Source organism: Macrobrachium nipponense, chromosome 2 (assembly GCF_015104395.2).
Source record: "Macrobrachium nipponense isolate FS-2020 chromosome 2, ASM1510439v2, whole genome shotgun sequence".
NCBI lineage: Eukaryota > Metazoa > Arthropoda > Malacostraca > Decapoda > Palaemonidae > Macrobrachium > Macrobrachium nipponense.
Window position 1 is genome coordinate 160,832,385 of NC_087201.1, and position 22,322 is coordinate 160,854,706.

Consider the following 22,322-nt stretch of genomic DNA (forward strand, 5'->3'; position numbering starts at 1 on the left):
ATTTGCATTAATTTAATATAAACTCTTCATGTAATACACTGCACCTAGTAAAATAAACAGTACACCAATTCAACTGCAGTCAGTGGATAGGATACGTTGACTGCACTGAAATGAAAAGACATGAAAATTATAAAAAAATTTATTTTTATAATAAAATAAGGTTTGTATTTTACTGGGTAAGTCCTCATATATAAAAATGATATTTTTATAAACAATAAGGTTTTGTTTTTACTTACCCAGTAATTATATAGCTATAGTTTCCAACCAAACATTGGAAACTAGTATAGCTATATAATTACTGGGTAAGTCTCATATACGAAAGTGAGATATTTATACTCTTAACTTGTCATTCAATCCATTCTAAACCAACACTAAATCTTTCCACAGCCATTTAGGAGCATATGTACCTACATAAATTAATGCCACGGACCCCCTCCTACTCACGGATTTTTCTGTGGAACATTTATCCACATTACTCGCAGAAAATTTGCCTATTTGTGGAATTTTTCATAGAAAAATATTCACTAATTACTCCATTTTTATATAATTTAGAGGGTGCATGCATTGATGATTGCTCTTCAGTGCAGAAGGTAAAAGATGGTTTTTGTCGTGGGATTTTCGAGACCTATGATGTGGGTACAATATGACAAGAGCTTGTGATAAAAAAGTAACCTTTTGTGCTATCACTGCCAGAGATATGTGCATTTATGTGTGTACAGTTGACCCCCAAGATTTGCAGGGGGTGCACCCTTTAAATCCATCAATAAAAGATTTCACAATACTCACCAGTATTTTTCTTGGTGATCTTAAACAGTATTCACTTATATTGATTATTTTTCCTTTTCACATCTAACCACACCTTTTCAGGTATCATCCTTTCTTAAAACAAATAACCACACCTTTTCAGGTATCAACCTTTCTTAAAACAAATAAAATTTAGACCAGTCTCCTAGTCATATGGTTTTTGTGCTATAGTAGCTGCATTTTCATTTTGAGTCAGGTTGGTACTCTGTACATCACAGTTTAACTGTGTTGTATACATAACCTTAAAACATTTCATGTGACTGGCCCATAAAAGTGAAAATGGTCTGGTTACATTACTTAATAACAGTTATGTGGCACAGTGGTGCCACCGAATGCACGGGGAATGCGTAGCACACCCCACACTCCCGCATAGAACTATAATCTGCAAATACTTAAGACCTCCTCTAAATTCACTTGGAATGTCCAATTCTGATAGGTCAAGAAAAAAAAAAACTTTAAAAGTGCTTATACCAGAGTATTTTAAGAGTTTTATCACAAAAAGTGCATTTAGTCAGAAAATGATATGTAAATAGGGTCACCTCTCAATTAACGAGTGTTTAAGTAACAAGTTTTCGATTTAACGCGAGCTAGAAAATATTCTTAAATATTTAAAAATCACAAAAATTTCAATTTAATGCAAATTGGCACCCATGTGTTGTTTTCAAATCACCTGCGCATCAGCAGCAGACAACGGCCGTCGACAAGAACAAAGACACAGCACTGTATGTATTTATTAATTAAGCTATAAACTTTGTTTATTTATTAATAAAGCAAAAGATTTTGTTTATTTATTAATAAAGCAACATTTTTTTTTAAATTGACACGAAACGAGAATAGGCTTCATTCCCACATCAACATAATTGAGCGATGTCAGGCTGCTGATGGCTAAGTATAATTACACACATAACAGATATGCATCTTTTCAATCTTTTATAAAGTCATACATTACATACTTCACTATATCCAATAATATTGTATGTATTCTCATATTATGTATTGTATTGTAAAATAACATAGCGGTCAACGTTTTGGTTTGGAAATCAGCTGATGGCGAATAAGAGTTTATTTTGCCAAATTTAACTCAGTTCTGTGAGAATATATGTTGCTGTTATCCAATTCAGTTGTACTTAGCAAAAAATAACAGTTCCCCAAGTCCAGGAACATAAACCCCCTTATTCCTGTTATTTCATATGGGAAAAATGTTTAAATAACGCATTTTTAATTAACGCGAGCTCTCCAGAAACGTAACCCTCACATTAATTGAGAGGGGACTTTACAGTAATTAGTGTGTATTTTTTAGTGAAAAATACCATGAATAGGCAAATTTTCCACGAATAATGTGTATATATGTTCAATAGAGATTTCCACAATTCAGTGAGTCCTCATATCTGGAGGTTTACTGTAGTATCTTCTGAAACTAAAAAGATAGTAAAATTCTTCTAGATGATATACAACAAAAGACCTGCTAACCAAATGTTCAGCATTACCTTGCAAAATAAAATTTTCATACAAAGTAACCAAACACTGGTAAAAAAAAAAATTCCTTACCTTTAAAAGATACTTCAAGTCAACCTTATTTCCCATAGAGGCTCAAACTTACCCGTAAAACAGGATGTTTTAAAATCTGATCAACAGTCATCACAGCATCATCATGTCCCAGCATAAGCAAAGATTTATTATTTAAAGATGCTACCACATTTTTCTTCTGGGCAGTTCTATTGAGGTTTGGATTTGATTCTATTGGTAACTTCTGTGTGACCTTAATTTTGGTGTCTGGCTTAACTACATAGGGAGCAACTGTTTTAATCTGGGATGATATCTGCTCATTATCTTCCTCTAGGCCAGATCTGCCCTGGTGCTTAGGCTCCATTCGTAGCGGCCCTGGTGAAGTTGGTGGAGAAGTCATGGGTGTCTCTGAAATGTAAATTCTTTAATAAGAAAGCTTGTGGTGTATTAATATTTTTATCTTAAAACTTACTGGCCAAAACTGATCATATACCAAATCATAATACGCATTGGATAACAATGCACAATGCATCTCTTGGTAAATTTCATTCACAAGCAGACTTACAGCATGATGGTTATTGTAGCAAGCACAGTAAAAGCATTGGTGACTTTAGGGTAGTTTAAAGGCAATTTCAATAATTCTCAATACTATTTTCAATATCAAGTACAATATGCAATGTCTAATCTAACTGAACTATTAATCACACAACCACAAAAGTATAAAAGCTGAGTTAAATCAGCAGTCATGTTTATGTTTATAAAGTTGTTGTTTACTACTACAGGATGTGTGATAAGCTGAATGACAGATATTTATGGATAAACCATAGGAATATTTTCAGGACAGGCATAATACTAACCATTTCTTCCTTTTCTAAGCTTTTTCATATCAAGGTCTTAAGTTTAAACACTTTACTCATTATCAGTTGCGATCAGTCTTTTTTTATTAAAAGCAATAAAATTTATCACAAATAAATTGAAAAACGGACTCTTATTAATTCAAAGGCATAACAGTCAAAAGCAATATGACATCAATATTGTTAGTTTTCATTTTTGTAATAAAATACTCTTGATTTTAAAACAGACTTTCTCCAACACAAACACAAGGCACATTTTAACTGGTGTTCTTACATGTTTAAATGTACAGTTTTTAGCACAGTAACTACTATTCAGGGGCTACCTAGGGTCCTTTGATGTCAGTGCATTTAAACAGAAAGAATTATAAACCAAAAATTCATGTACCTTGATCCTTTCAGTCAGCCACATTAACCTGGTAGTCACTCTTAAAATCTCTGATCATGCTATTAAGAGCTGCAGCTTTCCTCTTCATATTTGCCTACAGTACTTTTAACTCGTATCCAATTTTGTCACTACATATCTTAATTATGAATCACTAGACTAAGAATTTGGTTAGGTATACTTAAAAGACTTAAGATTTTAAGAAAATCTTGAAAAAGAAGTTTTTCATTGTTAATGTATGAGATCTGTATGTACTTACTTTCTGCAAAACTGAGTCAAACATTAGGGTAAAAATTCAAAGCAAATAAAATACAAATATATAACAGTGCTGTATCATAATTACCATCACGGGGAAATCTCTTTGCTGTAGTAGACAATGAACTCATGTTAACAGCTTGAGTGTTGAGAGTCACCAGGGGAGGAGAGGGTGGCGATGCATCAATATAATCAACTTCTGTCTAAATAAATGAAAATTCCCAGATTAACTGCTTAAGAACAATCTACAACTTTTTCTTTAAATATACCAGATTTGTAACTAATTTGTATTTTTCATAACTAACAAACCTTCGGTCTTAACATTAGGATCTACTAGCGCCAAGCTGGAAACCGGTAGAATTAAAATTACACTTGTGAGATCCAGGGACTATTGGCATCTGGGAAGGTTGCTCAGACACTTAAGCAAATAACACCAACACTAAACTGAGTAATCTCTTCTCTTGCCGTCTTCAAGGAGCTATTTCTAATAACTTCAAACAACATCATAAAAGCCACGTAACATGAAAGAGATTTTTGTAACACACATGACTGCCTACTCACATTCATGGAGCTCTCTCTCAACAAAACGAATGAAATAATGCTCCTCCAAGTGAGTAATTATAATATCCAAAATCTACCCAGGTTAAAAACCATAACCAGGACCATTTAATAAGATATCTCTATTACTCAATGATATTACTATAGTCCGTCGAGTGTACTTGGTCAAGCATCAATGCCAAACAAGCTTTCCTCATTTAGTGAATCAGCAAATAGAGACTTCCTTGTGATTCTTTAAAAGAAGAATTTATTTGAGAAAAGTATGTAATTATAATTGAAGGAAGTATTGTAATCAATTTATTGCTAGAAATAGCATATGAAAATATTAACTAAGACAAAGTAATACCACTTCCCTCACATGTTGCCAAAACTGCATTTGACCTAAGGGGGTGGTGAGGGGGTCAATCCTTTCCATTAAAGGACTCTTGTACTTTACAATTGTGACAAACTTTGACAGTGGGGTAAGATACTATAAGAAAAAAACCAAAATTCTAAATTATTAAAAGAAGACTACGTGTCATACAGTTAATGAAAATTATATAGATTATGTGAAGGAATAGACCAAAAATTAAGAATGACATGGCATACAGAAGAGAGAGTTCACTGGAATCAATCAATATTTAAATTGATTTAATTTCCAGTTACATAACTTTTGATAAGGTAATAACTTATCACCTAGTAAAAAAGTTTTATCTGTAAACTCTGCTGTTTATGTATTTTTATGTATTAGGAAAAGAAACTAGGAAATAACACAGAAGATGACGACAAGTCAAGGTAGAAGGAAAGGTTATTCTAAATCTGCAAATTTCCTTTGAGAAACAGAAACATGTCAACAGCATAAAGAGACCGAGGGCCTCATATTTTTTTTTTACTTCGTTGGTTCAGTTCATCAACACTGTTTTTGTATTTTTATATCTAAGTCTGCCTTCTAAGCGATTATTATGTACGTACGAATTTTGTCACAAAATTGAATTAATAAGCAATGTTAGGGCTAATTAGTCCCAATAAGGATACCTATTTTTTGTCTACAAGTTTTATTTCCACATTTAATATATATAGTTATTAATACAGAAGTGAGAATAGGGAAGGAACAGTTAGGATTTATGGAGGGAAGCAGCACAACAGATGGAATATTTTGCATAAGGAAGCTGATGGAGACATTCAGAGAAAAACAACGAGACCTGCATCTGGTATTCATAGACCTTGAAATGGCCTGTGACAGTGCCAAGGCAAGAAATATGGAGATGTTTGAAGGAGAAGATGGTGTCGGAAAAGTATGTCAGAATTATTCAGATGTACAGGAATGTGTATACAAGAGTGAGAAGCAGTGTTGGAGAGACAGATGGAATTTGAGCTAGGAGTTGGATTACACCAGGGGTCGGCACTTAGCCCATCTATCTTCAACATCGTGATGGATGTACTAATGACCAAGGATGTTAGAGAAGCAGTGCCATGGTGCATATTATATGCAGATGACATTGTGCTGTGTTCAGAGGGGAGGGAGGAGTTGGAGAGGAGATTTGAGAGGTGGAGAGCAGCACTTGAGGACAGAGGACTGAGAATAAGCAGATCAAAAACCAATATATGTCCCAGTACTACTGAGGATGATGGAAATAGCATAAGATTGGGTGGGGAAGAAATAAAGAGAGTGCAGAAGTTCAAGTACTTGGGGTCCATGTTAGAGGATAGTGGAAGCATGGATCAAGAGGTGAGACATTCAATTCAGGCAGGATGGAATAACTGGAGGTCTACATCAGGAATCCCCTGTAACAAGAAGGTTCCTCTGAAACTAAAGGGAAAGTTTCATAGGATGGTGGTCAGACCAGCTATGTTATATGGAACAGAAACAGCAAGTATGAGGAAAACAGAGGAGAATGTTGGGATGGATGTCGGGAGTAACAAGGGAAGATATGATTAGAAATGAGTATATAAGAAGATTGACAAAGGTAGTTGAAATATCAAAGAAAATACAGGAGGGAAGGCTTCGATGGTATGAAGACCCGTTACGAAGAGAGGAACATCATGTTGGAAGACATACGATGGAAATAGCAGTGCGGGGTAGAAGGAAGAAGGGAAGACCAAGAAAGCGATGGCATGATTGTGTAGGGGAAGATATATTATGGAGGGGTATTAACGAGAACGATGCACAGGAAAGAAATCAATGGAGATGACTCATTCATAACAGCGACCCCATATAAAAATGGGTTAAAGCTTGGAAGAAGAAGAAGAAGAAGAAGAAGAAGAAGAAGAAGAAGAAGAAGAAGAAGAAGAAGAAGAAGAGAAGAAGAAGAAGAAGAAGAAGATTAATACAGAATTTTATTCTAAGATAATTTCACTAACAGTAATACTATCATTTTTAGAGTATATTTCTAAATCAGAATCAACATATGCATTATATACGTCAACCATGCATCTGGTAAGATAAGCAAGTGTTATGGTAGTATACAGAAAATCAAAAGGAGAGTCCAAGATAACAAAACTAAACAAAGGGACATCTTACCTCAAAATCCATATTTTCAAAAAAATCATTTTGGGTCTGAAGCTCAGTACTAAGCTTTCGAGCAGTAGTAAAGATGCTGCCAGCTTTCTCCTTTGATATATCATCAGTTATGTCTATATCATTTTTCCGACTTTCAACTCTTTCATTATTCACAGATATTTCTTCATTCTTGGCAATCTGTTAAAAAAAATAAAAAAAGGATCCTTCATTATGAGAGAAGATGAAATGTAACAAGTTACATAAATTTATGGCGACCAATTTTCAGGCTATAAAACCATTCCAGATACTGTAGTCAATAACAAATAGCTTGGTTTTACCTGAAAAGAACGAGACTTTATGCTATATCTTCACCCCAATAATTGACATTTAGAAAGGGATCAAGCTAGACCAAGGATTAGGTCTAGCATTTAAACACTTGAAAATGCAGATGCATTTGCAGTAGAGTAACTTGACAACAGATCCAAACAGATCTTGTGGAGTGTATGTCAACAGAAAAGGATTTTTATCTTGACTGAAGCCCTAACCCATTGACTGGCATGGTTTGCTTTAAAATAATTAACCTAGGATGTAATGCCCTTGGAGTATGCAAGGAGATTATACTGAAGTGGCTTTCCACCCAACTCAAAGAGATAATTGGAACATACAACAGCAGAGCCAGCAGCAGCTGCTACAGAAGGGTCCGTTATCAAAACAACGACCCAGGCAGTTAGAACTACATGTCTGAAGCCAAAAAATACCATAGAGAACACTGGGGTCACCCTAAGGCAGACAAGAGAGATTCCAGCGACTCCCAGAACTCTGCAAGAATCAGAATCATGCAGACATTGCAGGGCCACAAACAAGTAATAACAGGTGATAACTAACTCTGACACACAATCCACATAAATGGGAGAAGAGAGAAGCCACAAAGGAAATCAAGATTTCCTTAGCTGCAATTGGGGTCAGGAAATAAAATCCCTGCTGACAACACACATACAGAAAAGACCACTAAAAGCACAGTCATACTACAAAATAAAACAAAACATGAAACAAATTCTAAAAATAACAATATTTCCCTATCTTGGCAAAAACAAAGATGGAAGAACATAAATATTAACTAAGTAGTAGGAACAAAAATATGACAAAAAGCTTACATTAAATTGGGGTAATAATGAAGTTTTTATAAATGTAAAAGACAAAGGTTGAATATCTCACATGAACATTTACACAACACTAACAACTGAAAATAGAAACCATAACATTTTATTCATGCAAAACTTGCATAAAGTCTACAACCTGAAAAAGATATGCCCCTGACATACAGAACCATAAAAATCACACATGAAAAAGTTATCATAAAAAGACTTATCAACCAAAATCTAGTTCCTTGGCAACAATACAGCAATGGAAATTTCCTGACCATACAATGAATGAAATAATATACAGAGGAAAATAAGGGTTCATTCATGTGAGTAGCAGGGGCTGCTGCTAACTCACTGTTCACACCTAGGCTACCTTGTTAACAAGTTTCACCAACCACAACGAGCTGTCATTGAAGATACTTCTATTGTAAGGATAGAAGTTTGTATGCTTTGTCAGAAAAGACAATTTGTTCCACCAGAACACAGACTGACCAAGCATGAAATAATACCTGCTGAAAAGATGAATGGAAAGAAATGAAGGCACTATGAAAAACTTGCAATGGCAATCCAGGGAAGATCAACACTGATGACTCAGAGTCAATCATCTCTTTTTAATTTTTGACATATCTAAACATATACAGGCAGTCCCCAGCTTACAATGGGAGTTCTGTTCTTGAGACGTGTCGTAGGCCGGATAATCATCAAAAATCCTAAGAAAACCTTACTTTTAAAGCTTTGGATGTAATAAAATCTATGTAAAATGCATTTTTATTACATTTTTCATTAAAAAAAATTTCAAATATTAATTATTTTGCATTTCTGGAGTCATATTTCTTCCATCAGATTGGTATCATAAGCATTGTAACCCTGGAACCTGTGTTGTAAACCTGGAAATAATTTCTGATGAATATAATTGAAAAACATTGTAACCTCGGAACGTCGTAAGCCGAATCCACTGTAAGCCGGGGACTGCCTGTAATGGCTAAAAATTTACTGACAAGTATTTTCAATAAAAGTACAGTAATTTTATAATCCCTGTGATTAACTATAATCAACTATATATTTGCTTTTCAATTTGAATACAGTATCATTATCTTTACCTTTTTTAAAGGGGAGAAATCCTCGATGTTGTTTTCCATGTCAGTTTCATCATCATCTGAGACTATGATACTTTTATTCCTCCTGCCTAACCTTGTAGCTATAGCTTCCTCTTCATCTTCCTCTTGCTTTATAACATATTCCTTTGTCTCATGTGCTTTTTCTACTGCTTTGCCTGAAGAAAGTATAGTAGCATATATAAAGTAGCCCCTGGCAGTTATCACTCTTTATGATTTTCTCACTTCAACATGCATGAGAACTTGAGCAGGTGACTGCAACTTGACATTAAAATTAAAAAACACCTAACCAAATTCAATCAATCAATATATTTGCTGCAAATTAATAACCTTGATCACACCTTACTTTTATTACCTAAAAGGAAGAGAAAGGGAGACCATCAAAAACACAGAAACATTTACAATACATGTAAATAAAAAATTTCATTCTTAAAAGTAAAATTTATTTTTTCACATAAAACCCAACAAACGAGAGTCCCACTTTCCACCAGCCTGAGTATGTATATATGTATCTAGTCACTGAGCATCCCTGTGGTGGAAAATTACCTTTGTCTGTGCCATCTGAACAACTGCAGCCTGGAGAGTTCAGGAGGAGGGATAAATTTTTTTTTTTTTAAGTAATGGGTTTGTATGTGAAAAAAAAAAATTATCATATCTTAAAAACTATAGATTTGTTTCAACAAACTCCCATCACTTTTGGTTAGCATTAGTATCTACTTAGCTGGGATGGCCTCATAGCACTAAAATCATTAACAGATCAATTAGATTCAGAGCCACTAAACCAATGAACTCTGTTCTAATGTCTCAATACACTTTTCCTGAGCTGAAGGGGAGTGGAAGATAAGAAGGGTGTTTCAGTACTAAATAAAGCATTAGCAGAGGAAAAGCCAAGATTGACTAAGAATACATACAGAGGACCTCGGGAAGGGGTTGAAGTGACAAAGTTGGTGATCTGATATATCTGCTTTTACAATCTATCTGCTTTCCTTCTCTCTTCTTTCCCACCGTTATCCCTAAATTAAGGGTCAGTTGCCTGATGTGCCTTCCCCACTGCCTTCTATCAAAGGCATTAACAGGCATAGTTTAATGTTTGGCAAAGGGGGTTTTTAAGACAGCATGCCCTTGCTTTCACTGTGGAGGAGTTATGGGAGTTCCATTTGACAATGTCCTTGGGATTGGATTAGAAGAGAGAGAGAGAGAGAGAGAGACGAGAGAGAGAGAGAGAGAGAGAGACCTTACCTTACAGACCTTACATCTTGTTCGGGTTGCCCCAGGTCCCTCAGTGTGAAGCACCTCTAATGTCTACCAGAGAGTTGCTAGTACATCTTCCGGTATATTTTGCATCTTCCAATCTTGGATGGTTCTGGGATGCAGTTTAGATATTTGTCGAGCTTATTCTTAAACACATCTACGCTCACTCCTGATATATTCCTCAGATGAGCTGGCAACGCATTGAATAGACGCTGCATTATCGATGCTGGTGCGTAGTGGATTAATGTCCTGTGTGCTTTCCTTATTTTCCTGGTATAGTTTTGGGCACTATTAATCTACCTCTGCTTGCTCTTTCTGATATTTTTAGTTCCATGATATTTTCTGCTATTCCTTCTATCTGTTTCCATGCCTGAATTATCATGTAGCGTTTCTCTTCCTCCTTTCTAGACTATATAATTTTAAGAATTGTAGTCTTTCCCAGTAGTCAAGGTCTTTAACTTCTTCTATTCTAGCTGTAAAGGACCTTTGTACACTCTCTATTTGTGCAATATCCTTTTGATAGTGTGGGTACCATATCATATTGCAATATTCAAGTGGACTACGAACATATGTTTATAAAGCATAATCATGTGTTCAGCTTTTATGTTTTTGAAGTGCCGTAACAACATTCCCATTTTTGCTTTACATTTTGCCAACAGAGTTGCTATTTGATCATTGCATAACATGTTCCTATTCATCATCACACCAAGGTCTTTAACTGCTTCCTTATTTGTGATTGTCTCATTATTAGGTCCCTTATATGCATATAGCTTTCTTTCTCTGTCTCCATAATTTATTGATTCAAATTTATCAGAGTTAAATACCATCCTATTTACCTCTGCCCAATCATATACTTTGTTAAGGTCTCTTTGTAGAGCGTTCCTATCTTCATCACAAGTAATTTCTCTACTTATTCTTGTGTCATCTGCGAAACTACTCACTACCGAATCCTTAACATTATTGTCTATGTCTTCAATCATAATAACAAACAGTATTGCAGCTAACACGTACCTTGCGGCACACCGGATATTACCTTGGCTTCATCCGATTTCTCGTCGTTTGCAATAACTATCTGTTTTCTGTTGTGTAAAAATTCTTTTAACCATCTTCCTACTTTATCCACGATATTGTGTTTTCTAATTTTCTTCGCTAATATATTATGGTCTACTTTATCAAAAGCTTTTGCAAAGTCTAAATAAACCACATCTGTTTCATTTCCGCTTTTCATATTTTTGAATATGTTCTCACGGTGGACTAACAGTTGGGTTTGTGTACTTTTTCCGGGTACGAAACCATGTTGTCCTTTATTAAACAAATTATTTTTATTAAATGTTTCATAATATTTTTCTTCATTACCCTTTCATACACTTTCATAATATGTGATGTTAGACTCACAGGCCTATAATTACTTGCCTCTAGTCTTGATCCACTTTTGAAAGTAGGGGTAATATATGCTAATTTGTGCTCATCATAAATCTTGCCTGTATCTACACTTTGTCTTAATAATATTGCAAGTGGCTTTGCGATAGAATGAACTACTTTCTTTAACAAAATAGCAGGAATTCCATCAGGGCCTGCAGCAGCTCCATTTTTAATTTCATTAATAGCCGCACAATATCAGCTTCATTAATATCTATGTCAGCTAAATATTCACTATTTCATCCCGTTTACTTCTATATCATTATCTTCATTTATCTATTCTAGGGGTGAATTCTCTCTTATATCGTTCTGCCAGTATGTTGCAAATTTCCTTTTTTTCATTCGTTAATCTCCCTTCAATTCTTAGAGGGCCTATTTCTATTTTTCTTTTATTCATCTTCTTCGCATATGAGTATAATAGTTTGGGATTTTGCTTGATATTTAATAGGGTTTTTTCTTCCAAGTCCCGTTTTTCATTTTCTTTTGATTGTATAATCTTTTGTTCTGTATTTTCTATCTTACTTTTTAGTTCTATAACTTTCCATGCATTTTTTTTTTTTTTTTTTTTTTGCTAGACCTTTTTTCCACTTTCTGATTTTCTGGAACAAGATCCTTCTGTCTCTTGGTATGCATGACTGATGTTTACTTTTCTTCTTCGGTATATATTTATCCACTATTTTCTCTAATATTTTATATAATATCTCCGTATTTACCTTTATGTCATCACTTACGTATTATCCCATCCCAATCTTTGTTTAATTCTTCATTTATTTCTGACCATTTTATATTTTTACTGTAGAAGTTGTATTTTCCATATCCTTCCCACTTTTTCATTTCTTGCTTATCTCTGTTTTCACTTGCTTTGGAATGGACTATTAATTCTATGACATTATGGTCTGAAATACTCGCATTATAAACTATTATTTCTTTAACATAATTCATCTCGTTCACAAATACTAGGTCTAAAGTATTTTCCTTTCTTGTTGGCAGGTGATTTATTTGTTGAATGTTGTATTCTAGTAGCATATCTAATAGCTTTTCAAATTGCCTCTTATCTTCTGCACTACTATTACTCTCTTTTTTATATGTATAAGTACATCCACAATCTCCTATTCGTCTTTCAGTCTACGAAAGGGGAAAGTTGAAATCTCCAGATAGGAGAATAGTCCAGTCCTTGTGATTTCTACATATATCATCCAATTTTTCTATTATTAAGTCAAACTCTTTAGTATTAGGAGGTCTATATATTACTATGTTCATTAATTTTTCAGATTCAAATTCTACCGCTATTAGTTCACATTCTGAGTTACTATATTTCTCATATATTTGTTTTCCTTGTTTTTTGTCTTTCCCATATATTGCGGTTCCCCTTGATTCTTATTTTTCTATCTGATCTATAAGTTTGAAACCCTTTTATTTGATCATCATTCCCAGTCTCTTGGGAATACCAGGTTTCACTTATATTCATTATATCTATTTTCTTTTCAATTTGGGTTAGTTCTTCTAAGTACTCTATTTTTCTTTTTGAGTTACTCGTAACTAAACCCTGCGCATTCATCACTATGAATGAGAGAGAGAGAGAGAGAGGGAGAGCGGAAGAAGAGGGAGGAGAGGAAGAGAGAGAGACGAGAGAGAGAGAGAGAGAGAGAGGTGAATGTAAGTGGTGTTAGGTTGTTTGTGTTTGAGTGAATGGATAGTTAGCAAGCAAACTGCTCGTTCGGCAGTTGCTGTGTCTGTTGGTCGGTCGCAAGTTCTGGTTTGTGTTTTTGAGGTCAGTCTGTGGGGAGAGAGTCTGTAATGAGAAATCGTGAAGGACAGAAGTTAGGGCAGCGGTCTTGGCAGTACTGTTGTTGGTCAGTTGTGTTGTGTTTTCAGGGAGTTATTAGAGTTATTTGTGCTGTGTGTTTGAGGTTGTTGTGCTTGTGTGTTAGGAGGTTGTTGAGATTGTGGATTTTTGAGATTGTGGATTTCTGTTGAGTTGTGAGTTGTTATGGTTGAGGGTTGTTGTTGTTGTTGGGGAGCTGTTGTGGTTTCTTGGTGTTGTTGTTGTGGCTGTAGTCCTTGGTTGTTGTTGTGATTGTAGGCCTTGTTTGTTTTATGTGTTGTTGAGTTGTGGTTGTAGTCCTTGTTTGTCTGTTGTGTTGTTGTGTTATGTGGTTGTGGTTTCTGGCTGTTGTCGTGCTGTTGTTGTTGTGTTGTGTGGTTATTGTCAAGTTGTTGTTGAGTTGTGTGGTTATAGTTCTTTGTTGTTGGTTTGCGGTGGTTGTTGGTGTCTCAGCGACGTCGTCCAGCGGACAGCACAGCAGAGCCCTGAGTATCTGGAGCTGAGGTGAGTACATGTGTTTGTGCTTTGTGTTCCATGTGTAGGTAAGTCAATTGTCTTGCATGTATTCCATAGTGTAAAGAGTAAAGTGTGGCCGAGAGTGAGTTTGGTAGCCAGATTGGTTAAATTTATGTGGGCTGTCTTGCCACTTGTTTTTTAGCTTTGGTGGTCCCCACATCACTAACCACAGTGATTGGCAGTGGGCCTAGCCTTTTACTAAAGGCTGTCATCCTATTAGTTACCTTTTATGACACACAGGACCTACAGGTAGTATTCTTACACCCCACCACAGGATCATCTGCTTCCTTCTCTTCCTACACAAACAAGCTTTAGCAGAATGTCCTTATAAATCCATACTTTCTCACATCTATTCTCAAGATCACACTTTAAACACTACAGCTGGCACAATCTCTTCAAAAATCAACAACCTGCTAACAAAGTAATAATATCTACAAAACCTGAAGTTCTTAGCCTTGATTCCTGAGGAAGGAATCCTCAGAAAAATAAATATAGAGTACTGTGATCAAAGCTAACAACCAAAACCATGAAATACCTACAAGTACTTACGCACAAAGGCTGTAAGGAGACATCTGACAAGAGCTAAAACATTCAAAACAATCCTGGTGGAGAAAAAGTGTACTAGACAGTCTTCCAGGCAGCCATTCGTTTCATTTCTTTGACAGGAACTAAGATTCACCTCCAATAAAAAAAATTAAAACCTTTAAAAATAACAAATTTTGAATGTAATTTGCATTTTTACGGATATACAAACCTAAAGCCACTTATTTAACTTCAGTGCAAGTTGGCACAGTTATTTAAGCTTGGTAACAAGAAAGTTAACTAAGAGCAAGTGAACAGCTTGGGAACTACCCACTTGCCTGACTGTCAACATCACTTTTCATCTGGCAAACAAAGGCAAATTAGGGTATGGTTAAAGGTGATACAAGACTTCAGTTTTGTACACAGCACAATACTTAGAAAAATGATATTTTCATGATAAAATAAAGTTTCACATATACTTACCGAACAGTTACATAGCTTATAGCTTCTTACCTACGGCAGTCGAAATTCAAATTGTTGGCGCCAGCGGCGTTGCTATCTTAAGTATAGGTGATACAAGACCCGCCCACATCCGGGAACCCTGGGTACTGCTAGCCTTCTACCGTCAATTTTCGTTTAGCCGCCACGTCCATCTGTGGGGAGGTGGGTGGGCTTTGATTATGTAACTGTTCGGTAAGTATATGTGAAACTTTATTTTATCATGAAAATATCATTTTCACATAAGTGACTTACCGAACAGTTACATAGCTGAATCCAAACTACCCGGAAGGAGGGTAGATGGACTACATAAAAATGACAGTAAGACCACATTAAACAGCAAATGTTGCAGTACCCTACCTTGTGAGAGAGCAGCTGCAGTAGAATACTGCCTCTGGTTGGCGCTCTCATCACTCGTAGGAGACGTGGCAGTTATAGGCCCCAGGGTCGTTCCTACTTAGTGGGATTTTGTAACCATGGACAAGACGTTGGTGACAAAATATTAAAAAACAGATAAGCCCTTGCCCTGGGCTTCAAAAACCAGATAAAAAAAAAACAACAGACCATCACCTATACCAAAAATAATGACATACTCAAAAGTAATAAATAAGATCTGGAGGTTCTCCAAAGTACTATGAGCCTCCAGTCTGCCCACGACTCAACAACCTATAACAAGGCGAGGAGACAGTAGAGGATAGAAAGTTCCCCTATGTTTCCTTTCCCAACACCATGCCCGCTACTGACAAAGGACCCAATTTACAACAACTATCATAGGTAGCCTCTACATTCTTCAGGTAAAATGAGGCGAACACAGATCTCGATCTCCAAAACATAGATTGAAGAATCGAGGAAAGCGACATATTGTGCTTGAAGCTTAAGGATGTCGCCACTGCACGTATTTCATGTGCTTTCACCTTAAGCACATTTAGAGTCTGATCTTGGACTTGAGAGTGTGACTCCAGTATCAGACTTCTCAAAAAGAACGAAATAGCGTTCTTGGAGAGGGGTTTTGCAGAATTCTTAACCGAACACCAAAGTCGGTCGGAATTACCTCTAACGGATTGTGTCCTTGACAGGTAACATTTCAGAGCTCTGACAGGACATAGTAAATATTCTTCGTCCATCAGACCCACTATATTAGATAATCCCTTAAGTACAAAAGATTTAGGCCATGGGTTAGAGGGAGATTCGTTCTTTGCTAAAAATTCGTTAACAAAATGACAATTTGTCCAAAATTGCATTTTTCCTAACTATACAAACCTGAGGTCCTTTTACAATAGGAAGGTACTAGCGGCAGCTGGATAGGTCGTAAGCTTTCGAACAAGGGGTTCGGTAGTTAACTGCTTGTCCGACAGGCGCGCGCGCGCGACTGGGAGGTAAACAAATCACTTTTGCTTTTGGCCCAAGCAAAAACTGCAGAGTGAGGGGTGGCATGAGGTGGGACTATGTGTAAAAGGACCTCAGGTTTGTATAGTTAGGAAAAATGCAATTTTGGACAAATTGTCATTTGTTCCGACACGGCATACAAACCTTCGGTCCTTTTACAATAGGAAGACTCACTTCTTGGTGGGAGGAATCTGAGTCTTTTGTGAACAGACTGGTGTTCGCCCAACCTTGGAATGCCTCCCTGGTCGTAAGAGCGAGGGAGGGATCCAAGCCTCTGTCCGATTGATCGGGGTGTGCACCGCAGGATCAATGGTCAGACCTCTGGACCAAGTACTAAGAGAGAGGCAAGCGTATCTCTTCGTACCAGCAAACAAGAACAAGTTCCTATTTGCAAGAGGCAACATAAAATGACAATTTGTCTAAAATTGCATTTTTCCTAACTATACAAACCTGAGGTCCTTTAACAATAGGAAGTAGCTAGCGGCTGCTGGAACGGTCATAAGCTTCGAACAAGGGGAGAACGGTAGTTAACTGCTTGTCCGATCGTCGCGCGGGACTGGGAGGTAAAGTAAAAACAAATCACTTTTGCTTTTGGCCCATGCAAAATACGCAGAGTGAGGGGTGGCATGAGGAGGGACTATATGTAAAGGACCTCAGGTTTGTATAGTTAGGAAAAATGCAATTTTCGACAAATTGTCATTTGTTCCGATACGTAATACAAACCATCGGTCCTTTAACAATAGGAAGACTCACTTCTTTGGTGGGAGGAATCTGAGTCTTTTAGATGAACAGACTGGTGTTCGTCCATCCCTGGAATGCCCCTCCCTGGTCGTAAGAGCGAGGGAGGGATCCAAGCCTCTGTCCGATTGATCGGGGTGTGCACCGCAGGATCAATGGTCAGACCTCTGGGCCGAGTACTAAGAGAGAGGCAAGCGTATCTCTTCGTACCAGCATTGTAGAAACTTTTCCTGTACATGAGCAAATATAAAGTCATGGGTTTGTCTCATGTAGGCATCCACTTCCTCCCCCTTGTAGGAGAAAGTGGTGGATATACACTCGGGATAGGATGGAGCTCGGTCGAGTAGCTTACCTGCATCTGACTCCCTTCCAGCGTGGTAACGACCGTATCCCTCTGCCCACAGGTAGAGGTAGAGAAAGATGGTGAAGAGAAGCCAGTCACACTCTCATTCGCACATTCATTCTCCCAGTCATACCAGGAATCGATGCTGTTCTGCCTGCTTGGGTGCTGGGTAAGCTTACACAAGTGTTGAGCAGCCACCACAGGTCCCAAGGAAAAAGTATCCAAGGACTTGTGGGCAATATCCGAAGGTAGTAGAAGGACGTGAAGGTGGTTTGGTTGGCCCAAACACCTGCCTTCAGGACCTGCGCCACGGAGAAGTTCTTACGGAACGCTAAGGAGGGTCCGATACCTCTGACTTCGTGGGCTCTCGGTCGGAGCGTACGGATGTCGTCGCTACCATCAGCCTCGTACGCTCTCCTGATCACCTCACGCAGCCAGAAAGAAAGCGTGTTCTTGGAAACTTCTTTCTTGGTAACCCCAGTGCTAACGAAGAGGCGTCGACACTCAGGCCTGAGGTGTCGAGTTCTCTTCCAGATAGCGCCGTAGCGCCCTCACAGGACAAAGCAGCATCTCATCCGCATCGTTATCGGTGAAGTCCAGAAGGGAGGGGATCGTGAAAGACTCGAACCTGTCGTCAGGGATCGACGGATTCTGAGTCTTGGCTACGAAGTTCGGGACGAAATCGAGCGTCACAGATCCCCAGCCTCTGGTGTAACATCGTAAGAAAGACCATGTAGTTCCCCTACTCTCTTCGCCGATGCCTAGGGCCAGCAAGAAGAGGGTTTCTTGAGGGTCAGATCCCTGTCTGACGACTCTCGGAGTGGCTCGAAGGGTCTTCGAGTCAAACTCCTAAGGACGAGAGTCACATCCCACGCAGGGGCCTGAGTTCCCTGGGTGGGCAAGACCTTTCGAAGCTCCTCATTAGCGAGGAGATCTCGAACGAGTTCGAGATGTCCAGTCCCTCAGTTTTAGGACGAGAGCCAGGGCGGCTCTATATCCTTTTTAACTGTGGGGTACTGAGAGGAGCTTCTCTCGGCGAAGAAACACGAGGAAATCGCTACCTGCTGAAGAGTGGCTCTGAGAGGAGACAGACCCTGTCTACGACACCAACCACAGAAGACGGCCCACTTTCCCTGGTACACAGCTGCAGAGGACTGTCGGACATGTCCAGCCATCTCTGTTGCTGCGCTACGAGAAAAGCCTCTCGTTCGCAAGAGATGGTGGATAACAGCCAGCCGTGAAGTTGAAGGGACTGGAACTGCTTGGTGGTACCGTTCATACGTTGTGGCTGGGCTAGAAGGTTGTGCCCAATTGGGTAGTTCTCTCGGTGCTGTCCGCAAGAAGAGCCAGCAGGTCCGATACCAAACGGCTTGAGGCCGTTTGGGAGCCACCAGGATCATTCTGAGATTGGGAGTGACAGCGCTCGACTGATCACTTTCCGAATCAGACAGAAGGGAGGAAAGGCGTAGGCGAAGAGGTTGTCCCAGGGGTGTTGGAGAGCGTCCTCTGCAGCTGCCCATGGGTCCGGCACGGCTGAAAAGAAAAACCTGAAGTTTTCTGTTGTGCCGGGTGGCGAACAGGTCTACGACCGGTCGCCCCCAACAGGTTGAAGAGCCTTTCCGCCACGTCTTGGTGTAGAGACCATTCGGTCCCTATCACCTGATCCCGACGGCTGAGCTTGTCTGCTACTACATTCCTCTTGCCTGGAATGTAGCGTGCTGACAGCTCTATCGAGTGAGCCATGGCCCACTCGTGCACCTGCACCGTCAACTGATGGAGCGGAAGAGACACTAGCCCCCCCCACCCCTGCTTGTTGACATATGCCACTACTGTGGTGTTGTCGCACATCAACACCACTGAGTGTCCCACCAAGCGGTCCTGAAATTCTCGGAAGAGCGTTTGAACGCCGCCTTGAGTTCCAGGACATTGATGTGAAGTTGCTTTTTGTGATGGTCCCACACACCTGCAGTCAGCAACTCCTCCAGGTGTGCGCCCCATCCCTCGGTCGATGCGTCTGAGAACAGAAACATCTCCGGGGGGGGAGAAGTGCGTATGGGCACTCCTCTTAAGAGGTTCTTGTCGTTGAGCCACCAGGCTAGGTTCCTGCCTCACCTTGTCCGTGAGAGCCACGGAAAGTAAGGAGGATCCTTGGCCTGAGACCAACTCTCCTTAGCCTCCACTGGAGAGACCGCAGGTGAAGACGCCCGTGAGGGACTAACTTCTCGAGTGACGAACAGATGGCCGATCACGACTTGCCATTGCTGTGCTGCCTGTTCCTGTCGAGACAGGAACCTGCCGGATGCCTCCCTGAATTTGCTGATACGCAATCTGCGGGAAAGACCTTCCCTGCTACCGTGTCTATCAGCATACCCAGGTACTTCATCTTCTGCTTGGGTTCGAGATCTGACTTCTCGTAGTTTATCACGATCCCCAGATCGCGACAAAAACTTGAGGAGACGATCTCTGTCCTGCAGCAACTGCGAACGAGAGCTCGCCAGGACTAACCAATCGTCGAGATACCTCAGAAGACGTTATCCCGTGCGAATGGGCCCAAGCTGACACCAGAGTGAACACTCGCTTGTGAAACTCCTGTGGGGCGGTTGAGAGACCGAAACAAAGTGCCCTGAATTGGTACACCGTCCCGTCGAAGATGAAGCGGAGGTACTTTCTGGAGGACTGATGGATGGGTATTTGAAAATACGCGTCCTTCAAGTCCACTGAAAAGCATGAAATCGTTCCCCCTGATCGAGTCGAGCACCCGAGCGTGTGACTCCATCGTGAACCGCGTCGTGCGAACGAAGCGGTTCAGGGGAGAGAGGTCTATCACCGGACGCCAGCCCCGATGCCTTCTCCACTAGGAAGAGGCGGCTGTAAAAGCCCGGTGACTGGTCCTCCACGATTTCTACAGCTCGTTTCGCCAGCATGGTCTTGATCTCCTGTCGAAGAGCGTGTCCTTTGATGATCCCCGGACATAGGTTTGTATGTGGACAGGTTTGGAGATAAGGGGGGGCCGAGACTCGAAGGGTAAGTAGATATCCCTCCCGAAGGACGTTCTACTATCCAGTTCTCGGCGCCGTAGCGCTGCCAAGTTGCCCAATGGCTCGCCAGGCACCCCCCCACTTCCGGCAGCAGGTGAGGGGGAACGCCGTCCCTAGCGTTTTCCCTCCTCGTTTCGACTTCTTCCCACCACTCCTCGGGGAAAGGAGGCCTGGGAGGAGGGCTGGTTACGGCCTCCTTTAGCAGACGTCGAAACAGCAGGAGTCTTCACACGGGGTTTGGACGGTGCAACCGTCTTCGCCGCCGTGGAAGCGCTAGCCAAGCTCTTGGCTTGGCCGCAGTCGATCGAGATTGCCCAGTAACCTTCGAGACTGCCTGGTGAACTAAAGCGGTCACTGTCATCAGTGCGCCGCCTTTCCACTCCGCAGCGTCCACCATCTCTCCGGGAGAGAGCTGGGGAACTCCTAATTGGTCCATTGCGAAAGCCCCTGAGTTATGCAGCCTCACGCCGGCCCCCTTGGTCACTCGGGTAAGGACTGCGTCCTACCGCCGAAGAACCAAGTTGGCCCACAGGTTAGCAGTCTGATGGGCGAGGTAAGAGATCGCTCTTCCTCCAGACTGGCACAGTCTCCTGAAAGAAGCGTCTCTTCGAGAGCAGAAACTCCCAGAGCCCGGCCGCTACTTTGGATATTGTGAGGGACCACAAATCCAGCCAAGAGACTGCCTGGAATGCTGCCATAGCGGTAGATTCCAGGGCAAGTGCCTCCTGCTGCGAGAACCAGAGGTTCTCCGACAGGAGCTGCTGCAGGGACACACCTGGAGTCAGCCTCGCTAACTCCGGCGTTAACCTGTTTCGGCAGTATCGGGTCTTCCGAAGGCACGTAAAAAAAACGCCTCTGAGCTGTAGAGGAGGAGGAAGTAGCTTAGAAGACCGTCCGGACTTCAGCGAATCCTCCCGTCCTGAGACGAGATTCTCAACTTGATCCAGGGACTGAGTCTGCAAGCTCTGATCGCGGTAACCCCACCATCATTTTGGGTTCCCTCTTAGGACCCCAAAATGACTCGAGCCGGGACGTGGGCTCTTGCCGGTGGTAGCGTCGATCCTTCCGCAAGGTCATTATGCAGACGCATCAGCTTAATGACCTCTGCAAAGTTCCTCTGTATACTCGGGAGTGACTGCGTCTTGTGGAGTAGGACCGTCCAGTCCCTCCAGCAAGAACAGATCCCGTGATTACTCCTCCCTCAGAAGGAGGAACAGCGGCAGACCCCATGAACCGGTCACTCCAACTATGTTCGCGATGTTCTGGTCGGTCCTAGAACCGTGCCTGAGCCATACGGCGTCATAGCGGCGCACCTCTCTGTGATCACTCCTCGGTACCTCGCTCCTCCCGGTGTAGCCCGAGCAGGTTGAAGGTACGGGAGAGGCCCAGACCTGACGCTCCCCCCTCGCTCACTGGCAGGACCAGCGTGCGTGGAGGGCTGCTGCCGATCGTCAACCGCGTGGCGATCGAGCAGCAGGCCTAGCCTTGCCGCTCGCTGGGGCGAGCGGCTCGGCTGAGAACGTTGACGCTGATCTCTAGCGTCAGGCGAGCTGTTGCTGGTTACCGTCTCCGCCCACGGTCCCTATGGGAGCGGCGGTCAGGTGACCTGCTAGGCTCTGTCGCGGCGAGACCGGCCAGCGTCCTCTCGGCGCGTCGAGCCGCTGGTACCAGCCGTGGCTGGTACCGACGGG

The 22,322-nt window shown here is 40.8% G+C and overlaps 1 protein-coding gene across 1 annotated transcript in view; it reads right to left on the bottom strand.

The window, feature by feature from the left end:
• The window catches only part of LOC135221351 (uncharacterized), a 219,911-nt gene that overhangs the window by 176,553 nt on the left and 21,036 nt on the right, over nt 1-22,322 (bottom strand). The window contains 4 exon segments of the mRNA XM_064259153.1: nt 2,405-2,718; nt 3,890-4,004; nt 6,860-7,036; nt 9,081-9,253. Of these exon segments, the coding sequence (XP_064115223.1) occupies nt 2,405-2,718; nt 3,890-4,004; nt 6,860-7,036; nt 9,081-9,253 (779 nt within the window).